The following is a 13397-nucleotide window of genomic DNA, read 5'->3' as shown; positions in this document are numbered from 1 at the left end:
CCCGCATAATCTGAAATAGTTATTGGATGTGTGCCAAAGCTTTCAATAAAATGGACATGTTTATGTGAAATATAATTTCTGTCTAGTCTAGTCCAGTTATTGTACCGTGGGGAATAATTTGTAAATTCTGAATGAGTTCCTGGTATTGAATTCACATTTTCCATACCAAATATTTTCATAAATTTCTTCAGAAATCTACCCTCTTATGTTACATTTCCCATTTTAGGTACCACAGATACAGTCTCACTGCTGTAAATCAGGTTCCAGTCACCGCATATATGTAATATTCCCTGCTGAAAGCTGATTATTTCCTCTTTGTCCCAGATTCTCTACTGAATATCCCACCTAAAAAACTTTCTTTATCAAATCACATGCTCATTTCTTTCCAATTGTGTCTCCTGTAGCATTGCTATTTGCACTATGCATTTCTTAATGTAATTCTCTTTCCTTTTTGTGTATACCTGTGAGGCCAGTCACATTCCAAACTAATATGTTTTGTGGTGCCAGTATTATGAGAAGTTATTATTCCCACTTATTAAAAATGACAGCTTTTTTAAATGTTTATTTCTGGCTTTTATGTTCCATACACTCACTAATATTTGCCAGGTTGATCTTTTATACAGTTGTTTCTTGTCATCTCTATTTGAACCTATGTCACATTTTACAAGATGTTTATGTTTTAATGAAAACCAACAACCAAAAAAACCAAATACACCCCAGAACCCTCAAGAACCTATTAACTTAAATAAACAGAACTATGTACGTCTTCAAATAATGAAGTTCAGCCCACCTGATAGGAGCAATTGTTCCAAATCTATAGTTGCACACACAGACAAAACAAAACCTAAAATGAAGGTTATGTATGTTAAGATGCATGTTACAGCTTGTGCTCCGATTTACACTAATTGCTGTCTGTTCTTGTCTTGTCTTTATTTGATTCCCATATGTGAAAAACAACTTGTATGTTTTCAGAAAATGTTAACTTTAAGCCTTATAAAAAGGTGCACTGTCTATTTTTAAATAAAACTAAATTATACATTATTCTAGTAAATACATTATTTAGTTACCAGAAATTCTATCTCTTATTTATTTTACTGAGCTCCTTGCCCTTATACTTTTTAATTTTACATTCCTCTCAGTAAACAATGTCCAGATCTCATGATTTATTGCCTTCACCTTTAGATAGCTTGTCTCCATGGAAACATAAGATGAAAATGTAGAGCTGCTGTCAGCTCCATATTTCTCAAGTGGCGCTAAATGTTTATTTGCTGAAAGAAAACTATTTGTTACATTGTGGTCTCCCATTTTTTAAAACCCACTTGTATTCACAAGAAGCTTGCCATTGGAATAAGTCAAGGGCATTAATTCAGACATTTACCTATGCAAACGTATAACAAAGCATTTTGATTGTACATATATTATAATCAGTGCACGTTTACACCCTGTTCCCCACCACAGCAGCCCACTATAGACTTAAAATGTGCTTTTGTCCTGTCTTTGTTCTCTTTTTACATTATAATACTTAAATTTCTTAAAAATTTAAAAGCAAGAAGAAAATAGCACCTGTTTATTTTAGTATCTGTATCACTTACAATAATCACTGAAATACTTTACTATATCACATGCAATTTACAGCACAAAATGTTTTATACAAATACTGTTAAGAACAATTGTTTTGCATACAGTTACTTTTACCCCCTCTTTCTCCCTCTTTTTTCCTTTTAGTCTCCTTTTAAATGTTAATGATATGAAGTGGGGCATATGCCAGTCAGTCCATTAACAAATTTAGCAAAGTCAACAAAAAGCCAATCTTTCTCAGACATTTTTTCTTGTAAAGCTATATTCACAAATGCCATTGATGTTGTATAGTCTCACATTTATTCATCATTTTCAGTGTTGCTGGCCTTCTGCCTATTCTTCTTTAGCTCCCAACCCCAGACTCTGGTTTAAGTCCAAAGTACTCCTGATTTTTCTAGTCATCTTCTACACATTTTTCTGTGTCTCAAGCATTTTTCTTTGAAACATTGGAAAATGATTCACTGGTAAAGTCTTTATATTAGCCTTACCATCAGAAGAATGAGAAGCAGAGTCCCCTCATGTTTGATGGCAAACCCCTAGTTGAACAGACTTTTGTATTTTCCCTTAGCCTGTTGTGCATTAAAATGACTTTGATTTTCCAGAAAAAAAAGTTCTGAAGACAGCTGGATACAGCAGCATGAATCTCACACCTGTCTCCAAACACTCCTTGATTGCTGGGATAAATTTGCTTCTCTACTGTATGGTGCACAGTGAATAACCATTTTCCACAAACATTCTGCTGCATCCAATTTTTAATAGTTTACCCTTCTGCCACAGCGTTGTCAGGATGAACTCTTTCTGCTAAAGTAAGTAGTATTAATAAGATTACATCTTTACTAATACAGGTCTTGGCTGCTTTCTTGTGGTCAGATTTGGAGCATACACACAGTGTGCCCTTTCAGTTAACAAATCCTGCTGTGGAATACCAGTCCAGTTACTTATTTATGCTTTCATAAAATTAATACTGTCTTCTCGTTCCAATTTGTCTAGTAAAGCAGAAAATCTCAGGTTTTCTCTGGTGCTCTGTCCTCTAACTCTACCATTTTTTAAAAGAGCTCTTCTTGAGCAGTCTCATACTCAGCCAGCATTTTCTTCATTTTGTCCTCTGATTTTGCAGTTTTATCAGTTTATCTGAATTGCTATTTAAAGCTTTTTCCACTTTTTTAGCCTTTTGTTATTTGAGTTGATATACTTAAATGTGAACTTCATCAGAACCACAAATGAATAGAAACCACACCCATTTATACCCCTTAAACATCACATGTCAAAAACAAACCAATAAGGTTAAAAACATGTCTATTAAAACCAATCATACCATAAAATATGATTTCAAATACATACCATAAAATTTCAATTTTAGCAATGAACTAATAGAACAGGAATCATTGAGTCCAGGGTAATTACAGGCATTTAACAACAACTGCCATTTCAATTCAGTTTTATATAAGTATTCATCAATAATACACCCCATGGGAATCCTTTTTAACCAGCTCAATTATTAAAAAATTTAAAGTATGATCTACATTTTTCTCTATTTGTCTATATAAAGCATTCAAGTTTTTTTGTTTCTGATATCTAAAATATGTTTGTACACCCATCTTTTGAACTGCCTACTACTCTTTCCTATATAACAATGCAGTACATAAATTACATTGGGCTAAATAAACAATATCTGAAGTATTACAGGAAAAACTGCCCTTTACATAATATACACAATTATTAATATTGAAACTCACACTACTGTTGATATAATGGCAGGAAGAACAATGACCACATTTTCTTGCACTGGCCTTGCCTGTATACTGATGAGTATACCTCTTTTCCAAAATATTCTTGAATGATTTTCCTTTTTTATATACTACTGTAGGTCTATCACCTTATTTCTGCATTAAATCAGCATCCTTTAAAAGAATCTCCCAGCTTTTGCATAAGCATTCATGAATACAGTGACTAGCCACAGTGAATGTTGTAATAAAACTATTTTTATAGTTGCTTGCATAATGGTTCCCCTGTTGTAAAATATCTATATTTTCATTATCTGATTGTAATTTGCCTAAAATGGGGGTATAGAAGCCATTAATTCTTTTGGCCACTACTTCATTATATAGTTCTTTAAGAAAAGGTTCAGGATAACCTCTTCTTTGAAACATGTAGAGTACTTTTCTACTTTCAACATAAAACCTGTCTAAATTGGACATCATTCTGGCCATACGCACCAACTGTCCTTTGACCACTGCCTTTTTTGATATCTGGGAGAAAGTTGGTTTCCGAAAAATAGTGGAGTAGAAGCATTTATTTGGAATATCCTTCCCAATCTCTGCATCTAAGAATGAAATCCTACACTCGTCAAAGTGGGAAGAAAATTAAAAAAATCTACAGTGGTATCTACAGTGGTATTAATATACTCCAAAAATTCATTAAACATGGATATTTTACAATGGGGAGCCATTATACAAGAAACTATAAATATAGTTTTATTACAACATTGTGTTCCATCCCAATGACTGAGTTAAACTTTTATGGAGTGACAGACTGTAATTATTAATTTTGACCATCTGTTTTTTTCAATTTTCAAATAGTAAACTGTATTTGAATGTTTTTATTGCCTTTCTTTCATATTGTACTAGATATTTTTCTCCCTGGAAATGGTATCTCTGTGCTCAGTCAGTTTATTCTAGTTTATTCCAGTAAACAAAGTGATCTAAATTAAAAATAAATTATCTTTATGTGGGAAATGTATTGTGGAATCAAATAAAAATTAAATATACAAAAATCCTTTAATTTGGTCATACAGTGCTGATTTCTGAACAAGATGGGAGACCTTACAATTGACAATAACTTGGAAAAAGAAATGCAGAATACTTTGCTGACTCTATTTGAAGAGCACAGTTTTTCTACAGGGGTTCAAGAAATGCTGACCAGGTTATAAGCTGAAAAGGAGATGGAATTATATTGGTAGAAAAAAAACACAGTTGCAGTATGTTTGAGTCCTTCAAAAGGACTGACTTGAAGAAACAAATAGCTGCTGCCACATTAAGAATGAAGTCACAGTTGACCATGGTTTAGACCATTTAGGCAGAAATATACAGGTGAAGTGATATACTTGGACCAATGGTAGCTAAACTGCAGTTATTGTATTATGCAGTGAACTGTATGAATGTTTTCAAGATCTTTTGTATTATGCACATCTTTCTGACAGATACAAAGAAGAGAGCATTTTATTCAATCTAAGTGTGCATTAATCCCACAGTTTATTTCACAGTGGTTGTCAGGGTTACATGAGTAAGACATTTTCAAGCCTGAAACTAGAGGCCCCAGTGTTTGAGTGCTGGCTATATGAGTCAGTGAGAATATGAAATATGGAAAGAAGATTTCCTCAACTGACAGACTATAGAAACAGTGAGTAGATGACAGAGTAGCTTTGTCTAAAATTAAGTTATTGCCTGCTTTATTGCTGCTGATTTGTATATTTCATTCTGAATGTAGAGGAGGTTTAATTAGGCTGGGTGTCTCTGTTTAATTGTTGATTTGTGTTTTCATTGAACAAGGATAGTGTGTGCATATGTGTTCATGTTGTAAATATTTGTAGGAGTATATATATGTATATTACTATACATCTATATCTATATCGGTGTACATGCATTTGCGCGTATGGCCAGTGGTCGAACGAGAAAATGCTGACTGCAGAATGCCAGGACCGCGGAATGTTGAAGCTACGGATGTCGAACCCAAGACTACTGAACACCTGCCAGACTACTATACACCCCTCTCGATTCATGGTAGCACTTGTTGCGGCAGGTGTGCGATCGCGAAATTCGAATTCAGTGTTGTGCATGACATTCTGCACATTCGCGTGAATGAGATTTGACAGTTTGGTTTGGAATTCCGCCAGATCGACCTTTGGCTGTGCGACCATTTGGATGTAAACCATATATATATATATATATATATATATATATATATATATATATATATATATATATATATATATACATACACACACACACACAGATACATATAGGATCATAGGAGGTTACTAGGCTACTGTCCACGAGGCCCTCTCAAGCCTAGCCAAGAATTTATACCATGTTTCCAAAGTCAGCATCTGTTCCCCCTGTCAAACATGGACACAGGTGGGATCCCAGGGGTAAATTTTCTATTTGAAAAACCACACCAATCAGTAGAAATGTTTACTTTTTTAATTCCAACAAAGCTTTCAGAAAAACTCCATCAGTGTTTGAACTACTGATTGGTGTGGTTTTTGGAATATCTGGTTACCTGACGTCATTTGCTTCAGTTTGGTTCATATCCTGAGTAAATTTTCTATTTCCCATCCAGCCATCCAGGTTACGCTTAAATGAGGACAATGAAGTGCTCTGGTTTACATGAAGAGGGAGTCTGTTCCACAGATGGGGGAGTCTCTGGGGCACAAATCTGTCACGCCAGCAGGTTCTGTTAATGTCGCAGCCTAAGTTTAGGTCCCAGGTGCACGTTACACATGTGGTATTAGATATGCCGATATGCAGCATTTCCAAAAGGACAGGATGCAAGATGGCCCTAAAAGCAAGATAGCGGTCCCCTCTGAGTAGTCTATATGAGACTGAGTAGAGTGAGAGAGACTTCAGCCTGTCCACATAGGATAGGTGTTGGAGACCCTGGATTCTTCTAGTCAGGAGCCTCTGTGGTTCTTCCAGCTGCTGCAACTGCCTAGTGATGTACATACCAAAGGGGGCATTGTACTCAATAATTGGCTTGATAAGGGTAGAGTACAGTGAGGTAATGACCTCTTTTTTCCTGGATGCTATGCCTTTATTTATGAGATGAGCCATGTAGTATGCCCTATGCACTACTGAGGCTACATGCTGATCAAATGTTAGATTGCTGTCTATCATGGTGCCCAGATCCCTTGATGCTGAGTCCATGTTTAGGATGTTGTTGTTGATGTGGTACTTTGCAGGGCTTCATTCTTGCCAAAGGGGACTACAGTACACTTTTTGGCATTGAGTTTGAGGCCATGTTTCAGGCACCAATCAATTATTTGGGAGAGACCCTCCTGGAGAGGGTCTATGTCAAAACTTCGAAGAAGTAAAACGTCGAACGTTAAAACATCGAACTCACAATATAGAATGATGAAAATAACAAAGCCCCAGAACATCAAAATCTTACCTAGGGCAAGATTTCGGTGGGCCATTCTGTGGCTTCTCTATTTCCGCCACTGTGGTGCGAAAGTTACGGACCTTGGGGGTTAGGGTGCAGTTTAAGGTAAGTGGATAGTTAGTAATGTATGTATGGTGTAGTGTAGGGTTGGGTTTTGTTAAATGTATGTGTGTGTATTAATTGCTTTGTTTGTGTATAGTTTTGTAGGGTATGTGTGCGATAGTTACAGACCTTAGGGTTAGGGTGTGGGTTAAGGTAAGTGGATAGTTAGTAATGTATGTATGGTTTACGTGTGGGGTTGGGTTTTGTTAATTGTATGTGTGTGGTTTATTTATTTTGTTGTGCTTGTGTTGTGTGTATGTTTCTCGGAACAGCAAATATTTTCCCTTGGAAAAAATTTGCTAATCTGAGCATTCAAGGTTTTCAATATTTGAAATTCCAAGTTCGAACATATGGTGTTCGATATTTTGGAATTTCGAATATATGATATAGACCCCCTGGAGAATATTAACAACATTTGGGGTGTTTATGACCGCTCCCAACTTGCAGTCATCTTTAAATTTGTTCAGCCATAGACCCTTGGTTTTTGCCTGGACATCAGAAAAATATATTGCAAAAAGCAGGGGCCCCAAGACTGAGCCCTGAGGGACACCACTAGTTACAGGTCTACTATTTGAGGTGGAATTCCCTATTTTAACTGTATGGGTTCTATCAGTGATCCAGGTGGCAACCCATCTAATGATGTATGAGTTGATGCCTAGCTGGATAAGCTTGTCAACTATATCTGAGTGGGGAAAAGTATCGAAAGCTTTGGCCCGGTCAAGCTATGCTTTGTGCATCTCTTTTCTCTCATCCAGGGCCTTGGTGACTGTCTCGAAAAGGTCCACCAAATTTAGCAGGCATAATCTCCCTTTGACAAATCCAAACTGAATAGGGTCAAGTGCCTGGAGGCTGCCAATGTCATGGTTTATGAGGTCCATGTTTACGCATTCCATGGCTTTGCATATCAGGCTGATAAGGCTAATGGGCCGATAGTTACCTATGTTTGTGGTTGCACCACCTTTGCATAATAGAATGATGGTAGCCATCCTCCATTCGGTAGTTACGTGTCCAGTACTTAAGCTGTGGTTGAAAAAGGTGCCTAAAGGTGTTGCAAGTTCTTGCTTGAGGCAATGTAAGATTCAGCCAGGGATATTGTCTGGTCCCATTGAGGCCATATCTTTTGTCTTTGAAAAGGCATTTAGGATCTGCTCATTGGACATACTTTGTGGGGAGCTGGTGTTTAAGAGGTCTTGATTAACTGTCGGGGGGGGGTGAGATAGCAGGATGAAGATTTCACTAAACCTGTCTGCAAGTACGTTAGCTATGTCCTTGGCTTTAGTGTACATAGTGCCATTGACTATGAGTTCTGTACAGAGCTGTTGCTTGCTGTTAAGGTTATGGACATAACTAAAGAAGGGCTTATGATTGTCTTTAGTTGAGGAGGCCAGTTTGGACTCTTATCAGCTTTGAAAGATGTTACGAGTGCCCTTATTTGTTTGTTTAGGTTAAGGTGCGTTAACTTCCAATTTGATGCTCTCCCCTTCCTGCTCTTGGATAGTAGCTTTTTCTTTTATTGTAAAGTCCACCAGACAGGTTTGCTTCTCCTTGAGAAGGTTGTTTTAGTTCTGTCTGATATAGCTGAATTTATGCAGCTGTATAGGTGCTTGTATAGCACGCTGGTGTTAGTCTCTGCATAGGTGCCTGTAACCTCAGTTGAGGTAGAAGTTACAAAGCTCCTTATGCCTGCCTGTAGATGGTTATAGTCAGTTTTAGAAAAGTTTTTTCGTCTGCATGCAGATGGGGGGGAGGGGTGACACTGACTATGAAGGTGACTGCTTGGTAGCTGGATTTCACTAGGGAAGGTGACACTGTAAGAGTACTGCAGTGTTTGCCCAAGTTTGTCAGTACCAAGTCCAAGATAGTCTTACCTCTTGTGGGGGTGATTACTAGCTGGTCCAGAGCATTAGAGCTGACTAAGTCTAAAAATCTGTGAGCAAATGGGTTTTGGCTCGAATAATTTTTCTAGTTTATGGATGGATAACCGAAGTCATCCAGAATCAGTGTGCGAGGTTGAATCTTTTAGATTCAAGTAGGTCTAGGTAGGTGGAGTGGGTATCGTGATTCATGGGTGTGTGTGTGTGTGTGTGTGTGTGTGTGTGTGTGTGTGTGTGTGTGTGTGTGTGTGTGTGTGTGTGTGTGTGTGTGTCTGTGTGTGCCTGTGTCTGTGTGTGCCTGTGTCTGTGTGTGCCTGTCTGTGTGTGTGCCTGTCTGTGTGTGTGCCTGTCTGTGTGTGTGTGTGTGTCTGTCTGTCTGTGTGTCTGTGTGTGTGTGTGTGTGTGTGTGTGTGTGTGTGTGTGTGTGTGTGTGTGTGTGTGTGTGTGTGTGTAGATAGATATACTAGCAACCGTTGAATGGCTGCTATGTTGACTTCGGTAACATTGACAGGCTATCACTGGCAAACAAGTGGTGGCATACTACTCTAATAAATAGTGTCCCCTTGCACCCCCTACACCACATGTGACTTACTTATTCCAATTTTGAGATCAATTTCCAGGGAAAGGGCATAAATAGACAATCCCCCATTCTTGCACAACTACCAACCATCTGTAAAGTTGACCAAAGTGTGTTGGTGATATAGACAATGATTTTAGCTAAAATCAACTAATGCTAGGGAACCCACACACACACACACACACACACACACACACACACACACACACACACACACACACACACACACACACACACACACACACACACCTGTGTATAAGGCATCTGAAGTTGCTTAATGAAGTGGTACTGATGTATGCCGAATATTTTATATGCTGACATAAGTATTAAATATTAGACCAGATTCATAAAGGTTACAATAAAGTGTACACTATATGTAAACTTAGTGTAACCTTACTGCTGGAACTGTAGTTTGCTTGACTTGATGACTGATAAGCTTATGACTTTTCAGGTGCTCCAATACTTGCCACTCACTGATCGGATGAAGGTGAGCATACAAGGACTACATGAGGATGTCCAGAAAGGGGGAGATGAAAGCAGCATTGTTTCGGTGGCAGAAACTTCTATGTCCTTCACCCATATCTCCATGCACCCCAGTACTGCATTCTCTAGTATCTCAGAATCAGCTGGTAAGAAATAGCACACACATTCTGCATCAGCCATGCAGTGTTTTGTTTAAATTTCTTCTTGTTCTATTACTTTAGGTGGTCAACTTCCCTCATTATTCAGTGTCACACGTGGTTCTAGATTGTATCTAGAAATGAGAAGAGGAGGAGAAACAGAAGAAGTTTGAGACAGCATTCTTATATTTTAAGAGTTTCTAGCTGGAATGCTGCAGCTACTGCATGGACATAAAACTGTTCTGCTTTATCACATGCTTAAGCAATACCTACGTCTGAAAATAAAGTCCAGGAAAGTAAATAATGTGGGAAGAAATTGCCAGGGAATTGTTATGGCTAGGCTTGTATAGGCCCTAGGGCTGATAGCCTAGTACCAACCTATGAACCTAAGTGATTGAAAGCAAGTTTATGTTTGGAAGTTCATCATTTGATCTCAGAAAATGTTTTTTTTAGGATTATTGGAACTCTTGGTTGTGACATTAAGTTAAGGGTATGCAGTAGAGCACATTATCCTACATCTATCCCACAGGGATTTTGAATTTTAGTTGTTTTAGCTTATGTGTGCTCATCTATATGTAGTTTCCTGATGGATTGGGTATATTTATTTGACAACTGAGTCTATTTGGTAGAGACCAACTGAACAAACAAAAACTTTATTGAACATGGAAGATTACTGATTTGAAGTATTGTAGTTGGGTGACAGAGCCATTTCACTCACCCCTCACCATGCAATGGGAGACCCTCCACCTCCCTAATGTAATAAACATCGAGTTTGCCAGACCAGTGAATAGTACAGTTAAAGTTCAGTCCTTATTTTTTTTTTTTTTTTTGAGATGACTGGGGTAGAAGGCTGATTCCAAGGGTCCCATTTCAGACAGTGCCCAAAAAACACAGAAAAAACAAAGGCAAGACAGCAATGGATATATGGAGTGTTGTGATTACACTAAGAAATCATAAGAAAGATAAATGTTGTCATTTTTGTGCCATTACAAAAGTGTATAACAACCTTGTTATGCATCATTGAAGCTTGGTATTATGTAGTATTTTTGTCTTGTACCTCCACACAGACTGCATCCACCACAGAACTGTATTGGAGAAACTTGTCAGCTCTAGAAGCTGGCTAGCACACTTTGTTTTGTCACTCATACTTACACATATGCGCACACACACACACACACACACACACACACACACACACACACACTCATAAAAAGAACAGAAAGAGACAAATGTGATTAACAGCTTTTAAAGCTGTTGACTAATGAGGGGTGCATTTTGCTTCTGGCCACTATCTCTGTGGCAGCCGAAGTATGTTAAAGCTTTAAAACCTATAAAAGACTTTGTACTCCTACACCTTTTTTGTAATTTGTGGTACATCAGGGCAGACACTTCTTGCAAGTCAAAAAATTATGATTTTTTTTTTCTGACTATAACCAGTATATTATATGTTCTTGATATAGATGTCAAGAGTCATTTTGAGAGTAAATGTCTCAATATACATTTCTCAAACAAACAATACATTGCTTATGATGAGTCTATATTAATGACCTTGTGTTATAAGCATAATAACAGTCAAAAGTTTAGACTTACAATGATATATATAGAGGCGTACAGAATAAGTTTCTTTGTATTTTGTGGAGTTTGTAGTAAGAACAGAGACAGTGTTTACAATGTGTACAGAGTATCTTTCAGTGAAGGTACTTCATTCAGCTACACTCGACAGCATGTTTTTTGGCGAACTTGTTAATGACAAAGTGAAGTATTTCCTCTAGTGATCCACATCAGATTCCACTTATAATGTTACCATTTCAGCCACTGGCAACCAGGTCTTGCAGACTAAACTTGTTTGTTGCAGGTGTTTGGTCTTGAGAATGGTGAATGAGAACATTGTCATCTACCATTTCTCAGGTCAGTAATTTGACCTGAACTTGATGATTGACTCTACTTACTGATCTGCCTATTGTATCACTCCATCTGGCCAGCACTATTTAAGCATTAAAATAAACAACACTGTAAAATGTGAGTAAAGAGATAGGCTGCACCCAACCCATTATCTCTGTCTATATAGACAGATATAGCTACATGTACAGATACAGATATAGATATAATATGTACTACCTTCAAGGTTGCACCATCTTAGAGGAAAGGAAAATACATTTGTTCTCTTTTCTCCATGTCAGTGGGACCTTGGAGGAAGTATATATATATATATATATATATATATATATATATATCTATATATCTATCTATTATGTGAATATATATATATATATATATATATATATATATATATAAAATAAAATAAAATAAAATGGATGAGGCAAATAGTATAAGACGAATAAGTACTTTAATAGCGAAAAATAAAATCACACTGGTCAGTAAGCACTTTCGCATGGATCCACCATGCTTCTTCAAACTGTAGTACATAATAAACATCTCAATGTCTTTAAACTGTTTAGCTCACCACTCATTATGTAATTAATGTATATCGTCATGGCAACATCTCATTCTTAAAGCTGCAGCTAAGACTTCAGTAAAACTGCATAAATACATAGTCTTGTCATATATACACATATCACATAAATAATTTATGTCTATACACTGTATAAACGTGAAAATACGAATAAAAATTAAAATAAAAGTGAAAATAAATGAAAACATATGGCTAAATATAACCATAAATATTATCACAACTTAGTACTGAATACCTATAAAATCAATGTACTAGCTTCCTATCTTTTAAAAAGGGATTTTGGCCTCAACGATGCTGTGAGTTTAAACTCTTGTCTGCTTGCAGCCGTAGTATCCATTTCTGTTTGGCTTTTTCAGTAGTGTTCTTAACAGTTGCTAATCTATTATCTGGTTGTATAACCTGTATAACATTGAATATGAACGTGTGATCTTTACCCAACTGTATAGTGTGTTTGGCTAGTGCACTCCTAGTATCCTCTATGCGTGTATAATACAGCTGTTCTCTGATTCTAACTTTTAACTGGTGGTTGGTCTTGCCTATATAGAATTTGGGACATTGTGTGCATCTGGCCAATTATACTATATTACTGGTGTTACAATCGGCTGTGCACCACCTTAGAGGAAAGGAAAATACATTTGTTCTCTTTTCTCCATGTCGGTGTGGGACCTTGGAGGAAGTATATACATATATACATATTTATATCTATCAATATATGTGTGTGTGTGTGTGTGTGTGTATATATATATATATATATATATATATATATATATATATATATATATATATATATATGTATATATACATATGCATATATATATATGTATATATACATATACATATGTATACAGAAGTTACAAAGGTCGTAATACCCAACTGGAGTTGTGGTATTGTATGAGGAAGTCAGGAGTGTCAGAGAAGTATGTAAGAGAGGTACAGGATATGTACGAGGGTAGTGTGACAGCGGTGAGGTCTGCACTGGGAGTGACGGATGCATTTAAGGTGGAGGTGGGGTTACA

General features: G+C 37.0%; 1 protein-coding gene across 1 annotated transcript in view; it reads left to right on the top strand.

Annotated features, from left to right (window-relative positions):
- The window catches only part of LOC122799665, a 1990791-nt gene that overhangs the window by 176277 nt on the left and 1801117 nt on the right, over window positions 1-13397 (top strand). The window contains exon 4 of the mRNA XM_044068913.1: window positions 9740-9917. Coding sequence (XP_043924848.1) covers window positions 9740-9917 — 178 coding nt within the window. The remainder of the gene's footprint in view (window positions 1-9739; window positions 9918-13397) is intronic.

Source organism: Protopterus annectens, chromosome 1.part0, assembly GCF_019279795.1.
Source record: "Protopterus annectens isolate FY-2018-M chromosome 1.part0, PAN1.0, whole genome shotgun sequence".
NCBI classification, from domain to species: Eukaryota; Metazoa; Chordata; order Ceratodontiformes; family Protopteridae; genus Protopterus; species Protopterus annectens.
This window is presented reverse-complemented; position numbering and strand designations above follow the sequence as displayed.